The sequence below is a fragment of the Cherax quadricarinatus genome, chromosome 17 (assembly GCF_038502225.1).
Source record: "Cherax quadricarinatus isolate ZL_2023a chromosome 17, ASM3850222v1, whole genome shotgun sequence".
In the NCBI taxonomy this organism is placed as follows: domain Eukaryota; kingdom Metazoa; phylum Arthropoda; class Malacostraca; order Decapoda; family Parastacidae; genus Cherax; species Cherax quadricarinatus.
The window spans coordinates 38,057,999-38,083,742 of NC_091308.1; the positions used below are offsets into that span (position 1 = coordinate 38,057,999).

At 39.6% G+C, this 25,744-nt stretch overlaps 1 protein-coding gene across 2 annotated transcripts in view; it reads right to left on the minus strand.

The window, feature by feature from the left end:
• Nucleotides 1-221: 221 nt before the first annotated feature.
• Txl (Thioredoxin-like) overlaps nt 222-25,744 on the minus strand; it is a 105,195-nt gene continuing 79,672 nt past the window's right edge. For both annotated transcript variants that reach the window (XM_053773424.2, XM_070085950.1), the window contains 3 exons: nt 19,928-20,050; nt 15,397-15,557; nt 222-799 (listed from right to left, as the gene is read on the minus strand). In XM_053773424.2, the coding sequence (XP_053629399.1) occupies nt 589-799; nt 15,397-15,557; nt 19,928-20,050 (495 nt within the window). In that variant the 3' untranslated portion in view covers nt 222-588. The remainder of the gene's footprint in view (nt 800-15,396; nt 15,558-19,927; nt 20,051-25,744) is intronic.

Below are 25,744 nucleotides of genomic sequence, written 5' to 3' on the forward strand. Positions count from 1 at the left end.
AGACGGCCGACTTGTTGGAAAAAAAAAAAAATAAGAAAGATCTAATGCAGAACTTATTTATACTCAAGCAATTGTATGTATTCACAAATGGCAATAATTCTGCATATATATGATTGACTTGTGATCTGCTTATCATCATCATTATACTATTTATTGGAAAGTGAACTGCCTAAATACTAGGAAACACAATGTGTTTAGATGAATATGTGGAAAAACATCAGTGAAGTATCAATGTTTCCTTTATTATTTAAAGTTAACTGTAGGTGTCTTTTTAGGCCAAATAATATAACTGTCATGAAGAATAAAGTACAGTATTAAAAATGCAATTAACCTAATGGCAACAATTTCAAATGCAGTACTGTACTCAAATATAATTATCCAATATTTGACACTATCATTCATCATATAGGAATATATAAACAACAGTGACAAAGATACTGTAATATTAACTTCACATACTAATTATTCTTAAATTAAAAATATTCCAACACAATGAAAATGAGACTAATGTGGGCAATGATAAAAATATTAATGTAATTTTGTAGTTTTTAAAATTTAAATTTCTGTAAGCACTAATTGCCCCTACAATCAGTGACTTTCACCCTTTTTTCCTGTCACACGCTTGAAATCTGACATCTTTGTGGTTTGCACTGGAGAGCCAATAATCTGAATGTATGAGATCTGAGTTGTCTCTGAGTCATTTTGATTGTTCTTCACAAATACTGTCAGGTTCATTACATTCTGAAGCTTCACATACTTGAGGGGAATCAGTTCACCCTCTAAATCCTTTGCAGTTAACCTAAAACAGAAAATAAGAGTACATGTATCTAGTGAAACAAGCATTAACAACTTTGGAAATCTGAGAAAAAATGCCCTTTATATTTGGATGTACAAAACAGATTTAAAATAAAGATGCTATACTTCCTAAGCATAAAAGACTAGATTAAAAATAAGCAGGAAAATTTAATGTGGAGAAAACTTTCAGTGCCTGCATCTATTCAGCTGAAACTAAATTATCAGAAATACCCTCAAACTCTATTCTCTGGAGTGCAGGCAAAAAGAGATACAGTGGTACCCAGAGTTTCGGCCATAATTCGTTCCAGAAGGCTGTTCGAGTGCCGTTACCAAACAAATTTGTTCCCATAAGGAATAATGTAAATTAGATTAGTCTGTTTCAGACCCCCAAAAATACACTTACAATAATGCTTACATAACTGTTCGAGCTGGGAGCTATACAAAACTTGGGGTACCACTGCACAGTAATTTACATATTACAGATAATGGTTCTAAATCTGTATGAAAAACAGAAGATGGTGTAAATTATTATTATAATAAAAAAGAAGTGCTAAACCTACAAGGGTTATACAGTGCAGCAGGGCAGGGAAGGGTGCAGGGGTATTGGGTAGCAAGAGGGAGAGGGATTATTATTAGGTTGTGGAGTGCAGTAGGGCAAGGGATAGTGCAGGGGTATTGGGTAGCAAGAGGGAGAGGGATTATTATTAGGTTGTGAAGTGCAGCAGGGCAAGGGATAGTGCAGGGGTGGAGGGTAGCAAGAGATTGAGGTAGAAAGGGCTGTGAGGAGTGCTAGAGGCATCATCATCAGAGTTTATGCAGTAAATCATTTGCTGTCAAAAAGTCAACGAGAGGATCTGGGTTATAGGAGGGTTCATCAGCAAGAAGAGAAGGTAAAGTAAGGGTAGTAGAGTGGTGATGACAGAGGTAAATGCTGCATGCTCGCTGACAGAGTGGGCAGTCCAACAGAATATGACTAACAGAAACTGGAACCTGACAATTCTCACAGAGTGGAACAGGGCACCTCTCCATAAGACGAGTGTGGCCAATGCGAAGATAGGAGAGAGTAGTCTCCCAACCTCAACATCGATGACAAGAAGACGGCCAGAAACCTATACTTGGTTTAACCCCTTGAGGGTCCGTGCTGTAGATCTACGGCTTTACATAAGAACATAAGAACGGAGGAACACTGCAGGAGGCCTGTTGGCCCATACTAGGCAGGTCCTTTACAATTCATCCCACTAAACCGTAGATCTACATCATGAGCTCAGCTCACTCTGATAAGCTGTGAGTGGTAAATTTTGGCCTTGATATGAGAGAATACATCTATGTGGTATGTGTGCACCACATAAAACAAATCCTGCAGCACATAGTGCATAATGAGAGAAAAAAAATGAGACCGTAATTTTCGATTAAAAGAGCGACTTTGCAGTGTTTTTTCGTATTTTTTTATAGTTGTATTTGAGATTTCTTGGTCTCATTTGATAGAATGGAAAACATATTACAGAAATAGAGATGATTTTGATTGGTTTTAGTACTGGAAATGGCTTGAAACTGAGCTCAAAGTAGCAGAAATGTTAAATTTTTGCCAATGTTCAAGAGTAAACAAATGACCTCAAACGTATAATACATGCCAGCTGGTGGGTCTAATATATGTTCACAAATGTGCTGATATTATTTATACAATTATTACAATATTGCATAACAGTAAATCTTCTATTTTTTGATTTGAATAAAAATTCATTATGTGAATAATCAAAATAATAATAATGATGATCATACCACAGGCGGGATTTGAACCCACGGTCAGAGAGTCTCAAAACTCCAGACCGTCGTGTTAGCCACTGGACCAGCTAGCCACAAAAAGATTCGTCCAACTAGGTATATTTACACCATAGGAAGGTTAGCAAAGGCACCACTGTGACCACAAATGCAAGTTTTTACAGACGAATCACCAGCTAGCGTGGCCGTGACGAACTCTAGCTCAAGTCCCCTCAATGCCGTCAACATGACTCACGAAATCGTAATGACACGATTGCAAACTAACCATACCGCGGGATTTGAACCCGTGGTCAGAGATTTCGTGAGTCATGTTGACGGCATTGAGGGGACTTGAGCTAGAGTTCGCCATGGCCACACTAGCTGGAGATTCATCTGTAAAAACTTGCATTTGTGGTCACAGTGGTGCCTATGCTAACCTTCCTATGGTGTAGAAATATACCTAGTTGGACGAATCTTTTTGTGGCTAGCTGGTCCAGTGGCTAATGCGACAGTCTGGAGTTTTGAGACTCTCTGACCGCGGGTTCAAATCCCGCCCTTGGTATGGTTTGTTTGCAATCGTGTCATTACGATTTCGCGAGTCGTGATGATGATGGCGGTGGTGGCGGGTGGTGGTGGTGGGTGGTGGTGGTGGGTGGTGGTGGTGGGTGGTGGTGGGTGGTGGTGGTGGGTGGTGGTGGTGGTGGGTGGTGGTGGTGGTGGGTGGTGGTGGGTGGTGGTGGGTGGTGGTGGGTGGTGGTGGTGGGTGGTGGTGGGGGGTGGTGGTGGGTGATGGTGGGTGATGGTGGGTGGTGGTGGTGGGTGGTGGTGGTGGTTGGTGGTGGTAGTAGTGGTGGTAGTAGTGGTGGTAGTAGTGGTGGTAGTAGTGGTGGTAGTAGTGGTGGTAGTAGTGGTAGTAGTGGTAGGTGGTGGTGGTAGGTGGTGGTGGTAGGTGGTGGTGGTAGGTGGTGGTGGTAGTGGTGGTGGTGGTGGTGGTAGTGGTGGTGGGTGGTGGTGGTGGTGGTGGTAGTGGTGGTGGTAGTGGTGGTGGGTGGTGGTGGTGGTAGTGGTGGTGGTGGTTGGTGGCTGGTGGATGGTGGTTGGTGGGTGGTGGTTGATGGGTGGTGGTTGATGGGTGGTGGTTGATGGGTGGTGGTTGATGGGTGGTGGTTGATGGGTGGTGGTTGATGGGTGGTGGTGGATGGTATGCAATGTGGAACAAAGTGCAGGCATTAGCTGAAAAATATCACCCTGAGAAAGCTGAAACAAGCAATCTCTGCTACAAGTTCAGTGACAGAACCATGTCCCATTTTAGGGAAATCTTAAAGAAGGGAAGTAACCCCAGATAAGGACTTGTTACCTAAAGTCTTTATGGAAGGGGATTCCCCTTCCAAACAATAAGTGTTCCCTCACTGCTCCTCCATATCTTCCAGATGCCATCAACAATCTTCAATAAAGGTAAGTAAAAATGTTATTTTATATGTTTATTTAAATGTTTATTTATTTATTACTAAGTGTACTATGTATGTATGTTGTGTGTATATAAAACTGTAATTAATCTCTATGTATTTTTTTGTCCTAGGTAGTAGGTTGGTAGACAGCAACTGCCCAGGGAGGTATTACTGTCCTGCCAAGTGAGGGTAAAACGGAAGTCTGTAATTGTTTTACACGATAGTAGGATTACTGGTGTCTTTTTTTTCTGTCTCATACACATGCAAGATTTCAGGTACGTCTTGCTACTTCTACTTACATTTAGGTCACACTACACATACATGTACAAGCATATATATACACACCCCTCTGGGTTTCCTTCTATTTTCTTTCTAGTTCTCGTTCTTGTTTATTTCCTCTTGCCTCCATGGGGAAGTGGAACAGAATTCTTCCTCCGTAAGCCATGCATGTTGTAAGAGGCGACGAAAATGCCGGGAGCAAGGGGCTAGTAACCCCTTCTAGTGTATATATTACTAAATGTAAAAGGAGAAACTTTTGTTTTTCCTTTTGGGACACCCCGCCTCGGTGGGATACGGCCGGTGTATTGAAAGAAGTATTTTTTTGTGAATACTTCTGGGTTTCTGGAATGGATTAATTGTATTTACATTATTTCTCACGGGAAATATAGCTTCGAGTTTCAAATGTTTTGACTTTAGAACTAGTTCCTGGAATGGATTAACCCTTTCAGGGTCCACAGGTCCTCTCAGAGACTTGTTCTCAGGGTCCCCCAAATTTAACCCTTTGACTGTCGCAACCCCCAATCCTGAGGTGTCTCCTGGTGTCGCAAAACTAAAAAAAAAAAAAAAAAAAAAAAATATTTTTTCTCATGAAATGATAGAGAATCTTTTCCCGATTGTAATGACACCAAAAAAACGAAATTTGATGGAAAACTGACGGAATTATGCTCTCGCGAAGTTAGTGACCTCGGTGCTGTTTACAAATCGGCGATTTCGCCCACTTTGAGCCCTATTTTCGGCTAATTCCCTTGTTCCAGTCGCCGAAACTCATAGCTATTTCTTTAGAACTCCATTTTTTCTATCGATTGAGTACAAGAAACTGCCCATTTACCGATTTCAACTACCTAATAATGTGGTCATAAATTTGCAATTTGGCCAATTTCACGAAAACTAAAAAATATGACAATTTCAAAATAAGGTCCAGAATGAACAACGCAGACATTCCTGGCTCTAAAATAACATTTTCTTTGTTCATCAGTCACGTCTCCAGGCCCCTCTGATATTACTCTTGCTTTCTATTTTGAATTTTTATTCAAACAAAAAACAGAAGACTTACTATTATGCAGACTATTGCAATACTGTAATAATTGTATAAATAACATCAACCCATTCATGACTGCATATTAGAATGGCTAGTTGGACATTTATTGGACAATGGCATCATTTGTTTACTTTTGAACATCAGCAAAAATCAAACATTTCCCCTACTTTGAGCTCCATTTTTAGTTTTTTTTTTTATAGAAAAATCAATCAAAATCAGCTCTATTTCTATAACAAGTTATCCATTCTATCAAATGAGACTAAGAAAACGAAAATACAACCATAAATACTATACGAAAATAGACCACAAATTTGGCGTTTTAATTAAAAAAAATGGTCGGAGTTTTTTTTTTCTCATTATGCACTGCGTGCTCTAGGATTTTTTTTATATGGTGCACACTGACCACACAGACCCCTTCTCTCACATGTGGGCCTACCAGCTTTCTCCTGCTTGATTTGAAGCCGCTAGAATTTATGAGTATATATACGTCAAACACGGTACCTCGTAAGACGTATATATACGGCCACGACAGTCAAATGGTTAAAAAAAAAAAAAGAAAAAAAAAAAAAATTATTTCTTATGAAAAGTTAGAGAATCTTTTCCCGATCATAATGACACCAAAAGTATGAAATTTGATGGAAAACTTATGGAATTATGCTCTCACGAAGTTAGCGGTCTTGATGTTTACGCATCGGCGATTTTGCCCACTTTGAGCCCTATTTTCGGCCAATTCCAGTGTACTAGTCGACAAATATCATAACTATTTTGCTAGAACTCCATTTTTTTTCTATCAAATGAGTACAAGAAACCACCCATTTACCAATTCCAACTATCTAATAGAGTGGTCAGAATTTAGCAATTTTGCCAATTTCATACACATTTCAAAAGATGCCAAATTCCAAATAGGGTCCAGAATAAACAAGTAAGACATTCCTGGCACTAAAATAACATTTCCTCTGTTCATTAGTCATGTCCCCACGTCCCAGTTACATTCTTTTGCTTTCCACTTTGAACTTTTATTCTCACAAAAAATTGAAGATTTACTGTTATGCAGACTACTGCATTAGTGTAGAAATGGTATAAATAATATCGGCGCACTTGTGAAAGAATATTAGACTCGCCAGCTGACGTGTATTGGACGCTTAGCATGATTTGTTTACTTTTGAACTTTGGTAAAAATCTAACATTTCTGCTACTTTGAGCTCAATTTCAAGGTACTTTTCATTGTAAAACCAGTCAAAATCATCTCAATTTCTCTAATATGTCTTCCATTCTATAAAATGAGACCAGGAAAACTAGAATACAACAATAAATACCATACAAAAATACAGTGCAAAGTCGCTGTTTTAATCCAAAAACACGGTCAAAGTTTTTTTTTCTCATTACGGACTGTGTGCTGCAGGAAATTTTTTATACTGCACACACTGACCACAGACCCATTCTTTCATATGTAGTCCTACCGGCTTTCTCTCACTAGATTTGAAGGTGCTAGAATTTAGGCGTACTAGTACGTCAAAAACCCTGGTGCGTAAGCCATGCTAGTACATCCAAAACCCTGAAAGAGTTAAAGTTTGAAACTCGGGGTTCCACTGTAGTTTGTGAATGGAGCACATCTATATGAAACTGGGAAGTCATGTACTGCTGACCATGCAGCAGTGTATGCCTATTCATTACCCTGTATGCCAACATGACCAGGGACCCAACAAAAAAAAAAAAACAATGTCTTTGTGCTTGCTAGAAATATACAGCATAACCAAAGTTGGATACAAAAAACCAAGGGATGAGGTGTATCAAATTTTCTTATAGCCTGTAAAGCACTAAGGGAGTCAAATGACCACAAATGGAGACACAGGCATAGATGCAATATGGATAAGTGCTATGAGAATGGCATACAATTCTGCCGTAAAAATGCTAGCACGACGCTGTTCAGAAACACTGCTGCGAATCCGATGCTGTCAGAAGACTTGGAACCATCAGTGTACACTGCGATGGCACGAGAATGAGATTGGAAGTGGTTAAAAAAAAGAGAGCGAGAAGCCACAGTAGGCAGTTGGGCTTTCGCGTGTGGCAGTGGGAAAGAACAGACACGAAAAGGAAAAATGGTAGATTGCCTCGAAGGCCTAAGGAGTGGGCCCGAGCCAAGACATTTTACCTCCAAGTTGTGTCATACCTTCTTAAGGTCAAAAAAGATGGCGATAACCGAGTGGTTATTGGCAAAGGCATTACAAATACACCTACCATCCGACTTACGACCTGCTTGACTTACGACCACTCAACTTACGACCGTGTTTTTTATGCCAAATTTCTGGGAAATAAACAACTACAGTGGACCCCCGCATAGCGATTTTAATCCGTGCAAGAGGGCTCATTGTTATGCGAAATGATCGGTATGCGAATGAATTTTCCCCATAAGAAATAATGGAAATCAAATTAATCCGTGCAAGACACCCAAAAGTATGAAAAAAAAAAAATTTTACCACATGAAATGTTAATTTTAATACACACAAACTGAAAAAGGCATGCACAATTACATGACACTTACTTTTATTGAAGATCTGGTGATGATTGATGGGATGGGAGGAGGGGAGAGAGAGTGTTAGTGTTTAGAAGGGGAATCCCCTTCCATTAAGACTTGAGGTGTCGAGTCCTTTTCTGGGGTTACTTCCCTTGTTCTTTTAATGCCACTAGGACCAGCTTCAGAGTCACTGGACTTCTTTCGCACAACATATCTGTCCATAGTGGCCTGTACCTCTCGTTCCTTTATGACTTCCCTAAAGTGTTTCACAACATTGTCAGTGTACAGGTTGCCAACACGGCTTGCAATAGCTGTGTGAGGGTGATTCTCATCCATAAAGGTTTGCACTTTCAGCCACATTGCACAGATTTCCTTAATCTTTGTAGTAGGCAACTTCTTCAATTTCTCTCTCCCCTCCTCTGAACCAGTTTCCTCAGGTCTGGCTTCTTGCTGTTGAAGTTGATCTATCAGCTCATCAGTGGTTAGTTCTTCATTGTCCTCCTCCACCAACTCTTCCACATCCAACCCACTAACCTCCAACCCCAAGGGCTTTCCCAATGCCACAATGGATTCCTCAACTGGCATAATCCTCTCAGGGTTAGCCTCAAACCCTTCAAAATCCCTTTTGTCTACACATTCTGGCCACAGTTTCTTCCAAGCAGAGTTCAAGGTCTTCTTAGTCACTCCCTACCAAGCCTTACCTATAAGGTTTACACAATTGAGGATATTAAAGTGTTCTCTCCAAAACTCTCTTAGAGTCAGATGAGTTTCTAAGGTCACTACAAAGCACCTTTCAAACAGAGCTTTTGTGTACAGTTTTTTGAAGTTTGCAATAACCTGCTGGTCCATGGGCTGCAGGAGAGGAGTGGTATTAGGAGGCAAAAACTTCACCTTAATGAATTTCATGTCCCCATAAAGTCACTCTGCCACGTCTGTAGGATGACCAGGGGCATTGTCTAACACCAGGAGGCACTTAAGTTCTAATTTCTTTTCAGTTAGGTAATCTTTCACATTGGGGGCAAATGCATGGTGTAACCAGTCATAGAAAAAGTCCCTAGTGACCCATGCCTTACTGTTTGCCCTCCACAGCACACACAAATTCTCCTTGACATTCTTTTGCCTGAACGGTCTGGGAGTTTCAGAGCGATACACTAATAAAGGCTTCACTTTGCAATCACCAGTAGCATTGGAACACATCAACAAAGTAAGCCTGTCTTTCATAGGCTTATGTCCTGGGAGTGCCTTTTCCTGAGTAATGTAGGTCCTGCTTGGCATTTTTTTCCAAAACAGGCCTGTTTCATCACAATTAAACACTTGTTCAGGTTTCATTCCTTCACTGTCTATGTACTCCTTGAATTCCTGCACATATTTTTCAGCTGCTTTGTGGTCCGAACTGGCAGCCTCACGATGCCTTATCACACTATGTATGCCACTACGCTTCTTAAATCTCTCAAACCAACCTTTGCTGGCCTTAAATTCACTCACATCATCACTAGTTGCAGGCATTTTTTTAATTAAATCCTCATGCAACTTCCTAGCCTTTTCGCTTATGATCGCTTGAGAGACGCTATCTCCTGCTAGCTGTTTTTCATTTATCCACACCAATAAGAGTCTCTCAACATCTTCCATCACTTGCGATCTCTGTTTCGAAAACACAGTTAAACCTTTGGCAAGAACAGCTTCCTTGATTGCCTTTCTGTTGCCCACAACAGTAGCGATGGTTGATTTGGGTTTCTTGTACAACCTGGCCAGGTCGGCGACACGCACTCCACTTTCATACTTATCAATGATCTCTTTCTTCATCTCTATAGTAATTCTCACCCTTATTGCTGTAGGGTTGGCACTAGAAGCTTTCTTGGGGCCCATGGTCACTTATTTTGCAGATAAAATCACCAAAAACACTGTAATAATACGAAATGTTCCGATTGTATGCTTGGATGTTACCACGGAGGCTGGCTGGTAAACAATGCCACCGGCGGCACACGTGAGGCTGGCTAAGGGCGCACATTGGACGCGTCTCGGACGAACAGCGGTGAGCGGGTTTTTGAGCGGTATGCGAGGCAAAATTTTTGCGATAAAAGCGAGCGGTATGCGGATTAAACGTTATGTGATGCCGACGGTATGCGGGGGTCCACTGTATTTGTGTTGTACACAGTGTTCATCCTAAACCTTACAGTATAAAATACAGTACTAACAACATAAGAAGTAAAGTAAAACATGAAATACCAAAATAAAACAATAAAATAAAGTCATTACAAAAATGTTTTGTTGATATTCTGTAGTAAAGTTCAACTTACGACCATTTCGACTTATGACCGGTTTCTCGGAACCGAACTCGGTCGTAAGTCGGATGGTAGGTTTATATGTATCCAAGCGTAGTAAGGGGTCAATAGTAGAACAGCCCTTACGAAAGCCACATTGCCTAGTGGACAGACTATTCTCTCTCTCTAAATACCACATCAAATGTCTACTTACTAGACGTTCCATCACCTTGCAAACTGCACTGGTAAGAGCAATGGAATAACAGTGGGAGGCATCATGTCCCGTAGTATCCTGTTTGCGGAAAGAGAGAACAATGGCAGGTTTCCACAGCTGGAGAAGAACTCCTTGTGACCAAATAAGATTAAAGAGTCATAAGAGGACAGCAAGAGCTGACTAATGTAAATGCTGTAGCATGTGAATATGAATGCCATCAGGCCCAGCTGCCGATGATCGGCAAGCAAAGAGTGTTGCCTCCAGTTCCAGAAGTGTAAAAGGCACATAAGATTCTTCTCTGATAGAAGAAAAGTTTAGGGGCTCTAATTCTCTGGAAAGCTTGAAGGAAAGAAACGAGGGGCATAGATGGAGCCCCTGAGAGACACAAGACAAGATTACCAATTTCGGCAGCAACGTCAAGAGGGTTTGCCATAGCGACACTGGCAACCCGAAAAATGGAAGCCGGGTCAGGAACGTATTTACCACTCAGGTTCTGTACTTTTTTCCAGACTGCGCTTATAGAGAAAGCCGAAGTGATGGTAGAAACAATCCCGCCAACAAGTGCGTTTAGCGTCACGGTGGGCGATCGCTCGCTTCTGCTTAAAATCAAGGAGTCGTCTGTGGTTCTATTGTACCGGTACTTGCCCCATGCAGCATGTTTTAAATGTACTGCCCGAGCACAAGCATGTGACCACCGAGGCACGCACCTGTGAGAATGCCTGCCCAAGGTTTGGGGTATAGAATGTGAAGCTGTGGTTAAAATTGAGGTTGAGAAGAGGTGTAAAAGTTCATCAATGAAGGACGAAGAAGGACCCTCACTAAAAGTAGTTTGACGTGAGTAAAGGTCTCGATTCACTCAAACTGGTAGCATGAGCTACGAGGTGAATACGAAGGAGAAATAAGGATGATTGGAAAATGATTGCTGTCATGCAAGTATGGGAGGACAGACCAGGTAAAGTCTGGTACAGTTGAGGAAGAGCAAACTGAGAGATCGAGGCATGAGAGAGAATGAGTACAAGGATCAAAATAAGTGGGGGTACCCGTACAGCCTCTCCTCACTTAGCGATGTACTCATTTACTGATGCCTCGGACTTACGACGAGCTCTCTGACCAGTATTCTTACCTAAATAATGTATATTAGAGCTGATTTCCTCTATTCTGTTTATTTCAATATGCAGTACACTACTGTATAAACATTTAAAAATATACCAGAAATGTCATAAATGATGCAAAGGTGACATTAAAACAATACCAAAGATAGTAGACACAAACTCACTACCATTATATTATGCTCCTCACTTGGCGACGAATTCGTTTAACGACGTTGTCTTAGGAATGAAACTCCATTGTGAAGTGAGGAGAGGCTGCATTTAAAACATGGAGGGGGAGAGAGGTGAGAGAATCCTCCAACTGTGAGACCCCCCCCCCAGGAAATGGTGTGTATAAGAAGTACACTTTCATTAAAGGTGCCATTGGGAAAAGGATCTGATGAATATAATAAAACATAGCCCAAGATGGGATGGATAACAGCAGAGTGTAATTTGGGTTCTGGTAAACAAACACAAACAGGGGAAAACTGGGAGAGCAACACTTGAAGCTCACCCCAGTTTTTTCTCTGAGGCCACAGATATTCCACTGTAAATAAGCCATGATTTGTGAAGAGAAAGGTAGAGGTATCTACGGACTAGAAGCGTTAGAAAAGTACATATGTGGAAGCAGCAGAAAACGCACAAGCAGCAAAGGACTGGGACGCTGTGTGAAGTAAGGAGTTGTGCAGACAGAAGAGTGAAGAGTAGGAAGACAAGGTGGATCAGTGTCCATCAATGTTCTAGTCTCCTCAATATATTCAGAGATAGCTTCAGGTGTTTCAGAAAACAAGGATGCTGTATGTGGGATGATATTGGAGATGGAAGGAGGAGGGTGAGTAAAGATTGGGGTAACGGTGAATTGTATCAAAGTAGGGGAGGATGAAAGGGTAGAGGGAACTGGAGAAGCTTGGGAGGGGACAGGAGAGGAAGCAACCTGTGAGGGGGGGGGGGGCAGAAGAGGAAGAACTTGGGAGGGGACAGGGGAGGAAGGTATTGTGCGAGGAGGACGACGAACCTCCACACTCGTAACAGAGCCAGTTAGAGGTGAAGAACCAGGTACAGAAACTGGAAAGGAAAAATGTGCAGGCAGAAGGGAAGGAGAGGTTAAGAGATTTTAACAATGGGGACTTTTTGGACTTTGGAGAAGTAGAAGGGTGATGGGGAGGAATTACTGTACGAGGTCTTGTAGACACAAACTTGTGAGTGAGAAGAAGAGGTGAGAACAGAATGAGGTGTCAAGGTAGAGACCTCTGAGTACAGGACAGCAAAAGAATTAGAGACAGGGGTGACTGTGGAAGGGGTGACAGCGGAGGCTACAGAAATTAGGACCCTAGAGGTGGGGGTCGTTTAGTAACTCGAGAATAAGAAATACGGGGAAGTTTCCCCTGGAGGCATAGATGAGAGACTGCCTTAGCATAAGGAAAGCCTTCTGTCTCTGAGACAACAGATTTCTCGCTCATTTAAGTAAACTTGGCAACGGCGAGAGTTAAGATGAGTGAGCCTCATGACAATTAAGGCAAGAGGGAGGTAGACTACAAGATGTATTGGTATGGTCATCAGCACCACAGACTGGGCATTTGGCCATGGACCTGCAATATTTCTCTGGATGAGCAAAACGCCAGCAATTTCTAAACTGTTGCGGTGTAGGAATCACCTTTCAAACTTGTAAACTGTCCCACAATATAAACCGAGGACGAAAACTCATGGCAGTCAAAAGTCAAGCGAGCTACACTGCAAGGGTATTGTCTCCGCCTGCGGGCAGGGAGGACGTAAGTGTCTACTGTGAGGATTGGGAGTTCTTGGAGCTCAAGCTGTTCCAGAATGTCATCACCACATGTCTGGAAATTCTGCTGGACAATGGTACGAGGTAGAATGACAGTATCACTACAAAAATTGAGAAAATTATGTTTTTCAATAGTTATAGGAATAACATCTGTGGTTGTAAGGAGAGAAAGATTGCGAGCATGGCTAACATTCTGTACCGTGATGATGCGTGCACTGCTTGAAACCATGAAAGGATACATCTCAACCCACATGTTGTAGGAGCGCCTTACTATTACTATGGCTGGAAAGAAAGTCAGGAGAAGTCGGTCGCACAGTAAAAAACTTAGTCCATTGTGCATTTTGAAACATAACGTGTAAGGGGAGGGAGTGTCACGCCAGTGTTTTCTGGGCAGAATGAGAGGGAAGCGAAGGAGTATCATCAGGTAATGGTCTTGGGTGTTCAGGCGTGTGACGAGCGGGCGATCCGAAAATTGCCGCACAGTAGAGAGAGGAGCCGAAGCATGGTCAAAGAAGTGCGGAGGTCAGATGCATCAAAGGAGTCAGGTGAACCCCGGCACCTGGAGTGGGTGACAGAACTGCACCAGCAGGAGGGACAGGGGCATTAGAAATGTCTGTAGAGTAGTCAAATAACAAGGTAGGGGTGGAACAAGGTGCAGTAGCAGAAAGGGGCCTGGGGGGAAACTCTTTCATGGACTTAGGACTCCATGGTTATGTCACTTCTTTCTTTTTGTTTTTCAGAAAAGAAAGAAAAAAGAAGAAAAAAAAAAAAGATAAAAGAAAGGAGGGAACAGGGAGGGACAGCTCCTAGGAGAAAAGAGAGGGCCATAAATCTCCCTCTGTGCCCAAGAGGGCCCCAGCACCGCAAGTAGTGCAGATGCGGCATGAAACCCATGCCATACCCTACCCTTCATGCCAGTAAACCAGAAATCTGAGATAGCAACTTCACATCTACTGAGCCACCACAGTGGACAAAAGAGAGAGTGGCTGGATATCCACCACAAAGCATACCTCCTTCAACCACCACCCCCGGGAATCCGAAAGGCAGCTTCCAGAGATACACCAGTCACCTGAAAGACACCCAAAGCCACTCCCTGGGAGACCAGAGATGGAGTAGGACATCCCCATATGATCCAGATTCCACAGCAAACTACACCATACACCATCACCACGGACCTCAAAGGAATGGGATGAACCACGGTACCCTTCCCCCTACCTAGGAACTAGAGTGCCTGTGGGAAGAATCCCAAAGGCTGAAAACAGGAAGGGAATATGGAAAGGATGGGGAGAGGAGGAGGAAAGGTAAAAGGGGAGATGGGGAAGATGGGATAGAGAATGGGGGATAATTAGGTTTGGTCTGAGGAAGGAGATCAAAAGGTCTAATTCCTCAGACCAAGAGCCTCTTCACCGTGCCAAGGAACCCCCCTTGAAGAGGAAGATGGTGTAAAATAGCCTTAATAAAAAGCAGGGATTCAGTAAGTTATAATTCAATTAATGAACACAATGAACAGTCCAAGATTCAAATTCAGGGGAATTTCCAATAGATTTATAACAGTTTTTAATCAGATGGACTGAGGTGTCTAAAACTGAACTACTAGCAATCTGAATGACAAGGCTGTTAATCAGGTCTATTCACAGACCAGATCATGGGGGTGATAATTCCCAAAACCAACATGGAAGATACAGTATTACTCAAAAAGACTAGGAACTGCAAAAGCAGTAACTATCCCATGTAGTAAGGAAAAACAGAAAAGCAGTAGCCCAAAGAGATCCCAAATAAATTTAGTTAAGCTGAAATAAAAAAAAAACTAAGCAAAAGTGCCAATAAATAAGCATGCATGAGATGCATTTATTAAACAGTAGATTTACAAAGATGATCTAGGTATTTTATAGTACATTAAATAGTTACTAAATGTTTTAAATAACTGTAGTACATAAATCATTCAAATATGAAGGAAAAAATAATTAGATTAGAATAAAGGCCATAAGTGGCATCACTGTATATGACAATCACTCAGGACTCGGCTTTATTTTTACTGTCCTTGGTTTGAGATCACATGAGCATATAGATGACAAAATGTACAGTATACATTATAAACTACATGGTAAATCATTTATTTAACCATACTGTCTTATAAAGTAGATTAATATTACTCTAGAAATTGTCAATTCAGGGAATATACAAGAGGTGGAATTTTAAAACAAAAATCTACTTACGCTATTTCCTGAACTGCATTAGCAGACTCAGCAGAATCAAAATCAATCGTATGAGGTTGATTGATGAACAGTTTCATATCCTTTGGACCATTTTCAGCTGGTCCCTTTACTTTCATACTGTGCAGTTTCACAGCTTGATTGAATGACAAGTATAAAATTAACTGGAATGAAAATAATGAAATTTAATGGGCATTACAGAATGATGAAATCCACAATCAGTGTATATGAATTTTTTTTATTAGAATCTTAATTCTTATCTTGTGAAAATAAAAATGAAAATATTTAATTTGTAAATTCTACCAATAGTAGAATACATAGTAGGTTGGTAGACATCAACCAATTAGGGTACACTACACATACATTTACACATTTGTGTATACACACTCATCTGAGTTTTCTGTTTTGTTTTTTTAATAGCTCTTGTTCTTAATATTTTTTATATCCATGGGGAAGTGGAATAAGAATCTTTCCTCCATAAGCCATGCATGTTATAAAAGTCAATTAAAATGCCAGGAGAAATGGGCTAGTAACCCCTTTTTCCCATACAGCTTACTAAAAATAAAAATAAGAAAGCTTTAAATTGGGATGTTTCAACGTACATAAACGTAGTGCGGATGATAAGAGAAGAGAAGAGTGTCGATGTTATGAATGAAAAGTAGCTGGTTGTCCTGCCTCTAAGTGAAACAAAGCTGAAGGGGTAGGAGTTTTTCAGTGGGGAGAAATAAATGGGATTAGGTCAGGGGTTTCTAATAGAGTTAGAGCTAAGGAAATGTAGCAATACTGTTGAAGGATCAGTTATAGCAGGAAATGAGGGAATATAAATTTATAAATTCAAAGCTTACTTGGAGTAAAATAAGGGTCGGATGTGAAAAGTGGGTTATAGTGTTCACGCACCTCGAGAAGAGAGAAATGTAGAGGGGAGAGAGACTGAGATTTTGGGAGATGATGAGAGAGTGCATGGGGAGTTTTGAACCAAGTGAGAGAGTACATGTGGTGGGGGGCCTAAATGCTAAAGTGGGTAAAACTGATGAGAAGGGAGTATGTACTAGGGAAGTTTCAGGTGCTAGGGGTAAATGAAAATGGGGGACCTTTAATTAAAGTACATGTATGTATAGAAAGAGGTATGGTAATAGGTAATACATATTTTAAGGAAAAGAGGATAAATAAATATACAAGATATGATATAGCACATAATGAAAGTAATTTGTTAGATTATGTATTGGATAAAAGGTTGATGGACAGATTTCATGATGTTCACGTTTATTAAAGGGCAGTAGATATATCAGATCATTATTCAGTTGTAGCTACAGTTAGAGTAAGAGGCAGATGGGGCAAAAGGAAAACAGCAACAGCAAGAGAGATGAAAGTTTATAGACTAAGGGAGGAGGAAGTTAGGGTGAGATATAAGCAACTATTGGGAGAAAAGAGGGCTAGTGAGAGTATAGGTAGTATGGGGGCTGAAGAGGGGTGGGGTAGTTTTAAAAATGCAGTGTTAGAATGTAGGGCAGAAGTTTGTGTCTATAGGAGAATGGGTGCAGGAGGAAAGAGGACTGATGGAATGATGAGGTAAAGGGTGTGATAAATGAGAAAAAGGTTGTTTACCAGAGGTTTTTACAATGCAGAAGTGATATAAGGGTGGAGTATATGGAGAGTAAAAGAGAAGCAAAAAGAGTGGCAAGGAAGTGCAAAAGGAGAGAGCAAATGATAGAGTGGGTGAGGCACTGTCAACAAATTTTGCCGAGAGGGGAGAAGAGGAAGGGGTCATAGTAGGAAAGGATGGTGAGTGGTGGTTAGAGAGATTTTGTGTGGAAGGAGCTTGGGCATGCAGCAGGCACATATGAGCGTGTCAGAAAGGAGAGAATGGAGAAGAATGGTTTTTGGGACCTGATGAGCTGTTGGAGTGTGAGCAGGGTAATATTTTGTTAATGGATTCAGGGAAACTGGTTAGCCAGACTTAAGTCCTGGAGGTGGGAAGTACAATGCCTGCACTTTAACCCACTGACTGCTTCCGACGTATATATACATCTTACGCGCCACTGTTTCTGATGTATTTATACACACAAATTCTAGCAGCTTCAAATCAAGCAGGAAAGGCCTGGTAGGCCTACATGAGAGAGAATGGGTCTCAGTGGTGGGTGTGCACCCTGTGAAAAAAATCTGGGACTCAGCGGTGCATTGTGGGAATGACATCTTGGTAGTCCATTTTCACCATGCCTCGCAGTAAGAAGTACCTCACTCCTCGGCGGATTGGAGATCTTTTGTTAACAAGTGATAGCTCTAGCAGCGATGAAAGTGTCAGTGACAGTGAATTCCACGGTTTTCAAGTGAGTGTGACCGAAAAAAGTGCCCAGGATGACGTAATAGTGATGAAAACCCAGATGACCCACGACCTTCCACCTCAGGTGCTGGGCCGGCTTGTTCACGCTCACGTTCACCTGTACCAGGACGAAAGAGGAAACTATTTGGCCATGTACAAGACCCAGATGTTAACAGTGAATGTGATAGTGATAGTGATTTCAACATTATTGAAAGCAGTTCTAATTGTGACAGTGAGGGTGAATATTCCCCAGTGAAGCGGCAGTATGTACGACGTAGCATGCGGTCTGGTAGTACAGTGGACCCCCGCTTAACAATCACCTCCCAATGCGACCAATTATGTAAGTGTATTTATGTAAGTGCGTTTGTACGTGTATGTTTGGGGGTTTGAAATGGACTAATCTACTTCAAAATATTCCTTATGAGAACAAATTCGGTCAGTACTGGCACCTGAACATACTTCTGGAATGAAAAACTATCGTTAACCGGGGGTCCACTGTATTTCATATGCTGTTCCAAGGGGGAGGAGTAACTCTGGGAGCACATCCCGTGGCCCTACACCACGACCTGATAGTGAAGAGGACGATATTGTTATGATGGGTATGAATGATGTGAGTGAGGCAGCAGGCAGTGGTGGTGATAGTGATGGTGGCACGACCCATATGGCACCAGCAGCGGGCCACACTACTACTCACGCTGCTGACTCCACAACAACAACCACCAGCCTCACCCAACCCCACACTCCCACAGCCTACACAACCACAACCTGCACAACCACAACTGCACAACGACAACCACGTTACAATATCCAGAACCCACCAGCAGACCGCATCTGGGATTGGGAGGAAGGTGACGAGTTTGTTCCCAGTCCCCATGACGCTGGCACTCGCAGAGGTGAGGTGCAAGCCTTTGCTGCCAATGACATCATGGCATTTCAGTGGCATGACAAACGTGATGTCACATTGTTGACATCAGTTCACCAAACGAAATGGCACACACTGGCAGGCACAACAGAGAGACCAATGAACCCATTCTAAAGCCTGCAGCTGTCATGGACTACAATCTCAGTATGTGCTTAGTGGACAAAAGTGACATGCAGATTGGGTTTGCTGATTGTGTAAGCAAGAGTTATAAGTGGTATATAAAACTTTTTTTCCATTTTGTTGATATCTCCATGCTAAATGCTTATAACTTATACAAGTTGAGGACCAACAAAACACCAAAATATGGAGATTTTTGTTTGTCATTAATCAGACAAATAATCGCCAAGTACCAAGGAGCAACACCTGCAATAGACCAGTGCCCACGAAATTACCAACACACGCCATCTCGTTTGAGGCCTGGTGATCACTACCCGATACAACTGCCTCCTACTACTTCCAAGAAAAATGCTCAGAAGAGGTGTTATGTATGTACACATACCACAAAACGCCCACAAACACGCAGAGACACTCGTTTTATGTGTGAGGAGTGTCAAGTGCCACTCTGCATATACCCATGTTTCAAAGAGTTCCACAAACTGCAGCAGTTCTAGGAAAGTGTTCAGTGACTGTACATATGTATATATATTATGGAACAATAGTAATAAACATTGTTTTGTATTGTTTGTTTGTGTAAACAAAGTGTATACACAAACTAATAGTGATAAAGTTTGTTCAGTTATTGTGTTGTAAACAATGAGTGTATATTTGAACAATGCACATTACATTGGTCTCACAGGCCACATAAGTTACTTGGAAAAGAAAAATATTGGAAAATACAAGAAACTTTTGAATTAGAGTAAATAAAAGAATACCGGGCAGGCGGCAGTCGCCGCTGTTGCCGTACGCAGCTCACTTTCTGCCAACTTTGCGGTTCTATATCTCACTAAGTACTGATGGCAAAAATATTTTTTTAGGCTTAAAACACTCAGTAAAATAATCCTAACATTTTCACAAGAAAAAATAATTTTTTTTTCGAATATTTTGCGACATAAAATGACAGTTTCAGAAAGGGGCTTGCGACAGTCAAAGGGTTAAGGAGGGAAGTGGGATATTGGTTGTTTGGAGGGAAATCTAAACTGTCATATTTGGGCACTTCTGCAAAGGCAGTGATTATGTGTGAATGATGGTGAAAGTTTTTTTTTTTTTTTGGGTCACCCTGCCTCGGTGGGAGACAGCTGGCGTGTTAAAAAAAAAAAATACATTTATTACAAAATAAGTTTTCTTGCAGTTACCTGTTCATCTGTATCAGATTCCAAGTAACCACCAGCAGAAGTCAGTGCTTGAATAAAGGGATGATCATCACTTTCATTTAAACATTCACAACCAGCCTTATTAATCATTGGGATTAAATCAATCTGAAAGGCCAAAAAGTACAAATCAGAATATTAAGGGACACCACAAAGAACATCAGTAAAAGGATCACAAAAGTACTATTCTTCACCAAAATTCTAAGCCAGTTAATCTAAGAATTGAAATTCAAGTTAAAAATATGCTGACTGTCTGGTAATTTATTATTAAGGAGACTGTCTTTATAAGCATCAAAACAAACAGGTGTTTAAAATCTTAGCTTCACTTATATTGAATATACAACATGTAAAAAACTAGGCATGATTAAACAGTAAAAGTATGATCAAAGGAAGTAGCTCTGGTCTACTATCTCAAAATACCTCAATACAAATCTTTATATAAATTTTCTTTTAAAAGAAAGGTACAACCAATGAGCCCTCCTAACTCTACCTTATACATAACAGAATTATGAATACATACCAAAGTGTGTGTATTCTTGAATTACTTAAAATATCTAAAACTTCTTAACGCAGGGCATCCAGCATTTATTTTCTGGAAAAATATGTGATTTTTATAATTAGTATCATTTTATTCATCAAACATTGCTGTGCACAAAGAATATTCACAAAATGTGAACGATAACTTATGAAATTCATTCTTTTGTCTATTATCATGAAATTGGATTAAAAGCAAAAGTATGAAAAGCCTTCTCTCTGTTATAATTTAATTTGAAAATCTTTACAAGTTAAACATTATTTACTGTGCGATTTACATATACAAGAGAATTTTATAAGTTACTTATTTGTGTAACTGCAGTGAAGATATTTACACCTATGTGAGTGATAATTACATAATTAAGCCGAGTGAGAGTGTTCATACCTTTATATTCTCAGATTCTTTTCTTTAATACTATGTACTCATTGGGAATCAGGCTGTACAAGTTGTATGTCAGTTTCTTGTTGAAATGAGAAAGGGATATGAAAATTATATCCCATATACTGAAATTAAAATGTCAGAAGTATTGCCCTGATTAAATCTTTTTTCTTTATATATTAACCCACAACTACTTTCCAGAAAAATCAACTCTTAAGTTTCTTCACTTGTTGCTATAATTTTGCCTAAAAATTAAATAATGCAGTACAGCAATAGGGATGTTGTCTCCAAAAGCCTTATGTTCATGTCTATGCTTAAGCTTACTCAAGTTTCTCATAAAGTTACCCACTGATTTTGCTGAAAAATTTCTCGTTTACAGTGCTACTCCGTTAACTTAAAATATATTTTATTCCAGTCTGAGCGATAGTTCTAAAGATATTCTTATACTTCAAAATTATTTAAATTCGTAATTGCGTACATTTATGCATGAAATACACTTATACAGCCCAATCATAAATATTAATCATTACATTCATCTCAAATTTACATACCCACCTGGGTAAAGTATCTTACTCTCAACCTTTCTAAATGACCAAACCATTTCAACAACCTCTCTTCTGCTCCCTGTAATATACACCACCACACTATCTTCCTTCTTTGTTCCTTGTTCTTTGAATGACATTCACACCAAGCAATGATCTCAGACATGACATCACTGTCTACATCCTCAACTACAACATTCAAACACCATGCCTCACACCCAAATGTATGTGTTGGTACCACTATATACATGTACTTTATGAATTACCCGTTTTGCATCCATTGATAAATGCTTTCTACAGGTGATTCAGCTACCTGGGTTTCCCCTCATTTCTGTGATTTGACTTGACACTTATGGTCCTATATGCCAATACATCAACTACCAAATGCATAAATAGTCGCTTCCTCCACACTCCTCATAGTACGTCATTTCCTAGAGTTGCTCACCTTGATCTTTATGTTTGCTTTCAAATTACATTTACAAGCACTCCCAAACTTTAACCAGCCTTTGCAATGTCTCTTCAGAATCTCTCACAAACACTCTGTCATCAACAAGGAGCAAATATTGAAAATTAACACTACCATTCACTTCTTTCATGATTCCAATGATAACAGCCACAACTTCATACAACCCTATCTAATGCCCACTTATACAGTAAAATACTGTCCTCTCATACATACCCTAAGCCATGGATTCCTAATTTTTTTTAGGTCACATAACCCTTCCAAACAATTGAGCCCATGCACCTCCCACTCTTTTATCCCTCTACTTAATGTGTTTACAGTCGTACACATCATGGAACACATCCATTACCTGTATACTCTACTGAGTGTACTAATTTATTTATATTGAAAATTTCCTAAAAGATATATTAAACATGTTTGAAATCATATACAAAAAAATATAGTACAGGTACAACATTGATTTTCCAGACCTGGTTCTTGAGCTTTTCCGGATTACTGATTTTTCCATCTTTAAGAGAGTGCAGTATTCCATGGTCTTGGGGTTGGATAAGTAATGTACAGTTTGGTGGTCAATACACTACTGGAGGAAATTTCAAGTTCCTGCTCATAAATTTGTATGGTTCTGGACTATCAGTGCTGGAAAATCTATGTTGTACTTTTATGTGCATGTCCTCATTCCCATGGCAAAAATGGATTTCATAAGTTATCAGTGATTTGTTTTTCAGTTGAGCAATGTTTGATGAAAAAAATAACACCATAATCACACATTCCAGAAAATGCAGAATCCTCATAAAACTGCTTTAAAACAATGAAAGTTGATCCAGCATGGTCAGTTTCCTTGATTAAATTCTTCATAAATAAAACCAAATCAGTGTAAAGTACAGTAAATAAAACAAGAGTATGATTCTGTAAACTGTTATAAATGTGGCGATTTATTTCTGAATTTCATCTTTATGAATGCAGATTGACAAACACAATTATGTACTAGGGTGCATTGTTATTTATTATTGCAGGTAGTCAACTCCTTATTTGAGATGCACGGGACCAGGAGTATGCCAAATTCTGATTCATCAAAATCTGATAAAAACAGGACATACTAAATAATGCACAAAAAACAAGAAACAAAAGTTGATATGTAGTTATCCTGGTTTCTACCATTAAAAAAGTCTACAACTAGTTTGGCATGCTACCAAAATGAGAACTAGTTTTGGGGAATTCAAGTGTGGTAGGCAACTTCAACACCAGGAATGGGCATTTTGCCGAAGACTATATTGCGTTTGAGTGACTTGCTAGAATAGTGGTTGGAATAGCCACTTTATTTTGGTGGCAGAAACAAGGACAAAGTTACACTATGAAGATATTGGACTATATATAATTTTGAAAGAAATATACAGTATATAGTACATTTAAAAATCTATCGCTGAGACCGGAATCAAATTTTGCATTACAGGCTATTTTACAGCACATCAAGTATGAAAACTTTGCCAAAAATCAGTTGATAACTTACACTGGGTTATACAGTACACTCACTCACAATACATAGTATTTGCTGCTTGGTTTAGATCCTGCTTATACTAAACAGAATATCTAAACCATAAAACTTTACAGAATGACTATCTTGCATTCTTCAGAAATGCAACAACACCAACACCTTCCTCATTTGTCAAGGAATTTCCAAATTGCTAACTTTTTTATTAACTTGTTTTTTTTTTTTACTCTCCCCTTCCATTGTTTCTGTTAATTAACCAGAAAAAAAATCAAAGCAAGACTGATTACAATCAAGAAAATAGGTAAGGAACTAAATTTTCAGTAAATTATCTCAACATTTGTACACTTAGGATAGTTGAGAAAGCTATACAAGCTTGTATATCTACCACTAGTGACAGTCAACCTACGAATGTGAGGACAGCAAATCCTCAACATAACAGATTAACCCTTTCACTGTCAAGACCCCTGCTTGCAAACTTGCTTCTCAGTGTTAAAAAAAAAAAAAAAGTTATGAAATGATAAAGAATCTTTTCCTAATGGTAATGAAGCAAAAGTATGAAATATGATGGAAAACCTACAGAATTATGCTCTTGGAAAGCGATCTCGGCGATATTTACATATCAGTAATTTTGTCCACTTTGAGCCCTATTTTCAGTCAATTCCATTGTTCCAGTTGACCAAACTCATAGTTATTTTGCTAGAACTCCTTTTGTTCTACTGAGTACACAAGAAACTACCCATTTACCTATTTCAACTTCCCAATAAAGTGATTAGAAATTGGTAATTTGGCCAATTTCATACAAAATTTAAGGAAGGCCAATTTGAAAATAAGGTCCAGAATTAACACTGCAAACATTCCTAGGGCTAAAAAAACATTTTCTCTGTTCATTAGTCACATCTGCAAGCCCCTCTTATCTTACGGTTGCTTTCCATTTTGAATTTTTATTCAAACAAAAAGTAGATTTACTGTTATACAGACTGCTGCATTATTGTAAAAATGGTATAAATAACATCAGCACATCTGTGAAAGCATATTAGACTCACCAGTTGACGTGTATTGGACGCGTGACGTGATTTGTTTTCTCTGAACATCGGCAAAAATCAAACATATCCGCTATTTTGAGCTCATTTTCAAGATACATTTAATCTGTAAACCATTCAAAATCATCTCTATTTCTGTAATATATCTTTCGTTCTATCAAATAAAACCAAGAAAACAAGAATATAACAAAAAATACCATACGAAAATACACCGCAAAACCACTGTTTTCAACCAAAATCCCATTTTTTTTTTCTCATTATGCACTGTGTGCTGCAGAATCTTTTTTTTATACTGTGCACACTGACCACTCAGACCCATTCTCTCATATGTAGGTCTATCAGCTATCTCCCGCAAGATTGGAAGCTGCTAGAATTCTGTAGTATTACGGGACTGACACTGGCTTGCAAGCCATAATATTATGGGGCTGAGGGTGAAAGGGCTAATAGGGAAGATTGTCTGAGTGTCTGTTAAATCAGAATATTACAAACTAGCAAAAACTACTGTATACATAATACTCAACTTCATACATAATATAATTATGTACATTGCAATAAACATTAAAAATAAATGAGTTAAAAGTACAATTTACCCAGTGAATTTTGCCCATTATTTTAAGTTTTATGCCAAGGTTTACAGAATTTTGTATCAGAGCACAAGCACTTTGGAAAGTACAATCAATGATAAAGTACTTTTGCTTAGAACATCTTTCTTAGTACCCTCCCATCCTCCCTCAAAGACCTGTATGCTAATGTATCTATTTAATTTTGTTATGGGGTCTGCTACTGCATTTTTGTAAAGTGGGGGTCTATGTTCTGAATTTTAGGGCCTACAGGATCTATGATACGAGCTATATTTTTCAAAATGTGCTAAGTAGTATTTTGTATTTCTTTAAAATTAGTGAATTCCAAAATCAATAGCAGATTCCAAGTGCATAGACATGCTGTTAATTTAGCTTTCAAAGTTGAAGTTTGTTTTAATATCCAGTTTACAGTCCATAAGGTGGGCAGAGTTATGTAGATAGCAGCAGAGTTGTGGCTTATGAGTATAATTTAGAATTTTAAGGCAGTTTTTGTGAAAGATGAGCCATGATGAACTGTTAAAGTCTGTTGAGGAGGCTGAGATACTACATATAGCACCATAGGAAATAATGCTCATCTCAATTAGTTATCTCGTATTTTGTAAAAAATATCGATACATGTTAACTGATATTAATTGTAAGAAAATTGTAGTAATAAATTATTTTATTTTAACAATATGATTCTCTTGTTTTCTGTATGTGATAGTGAGGGTTTTACAGGCAGTTACCCAACCCACCCGCTCCACTCCTCTCTCTTCCCTGATCAACACTGTTAGA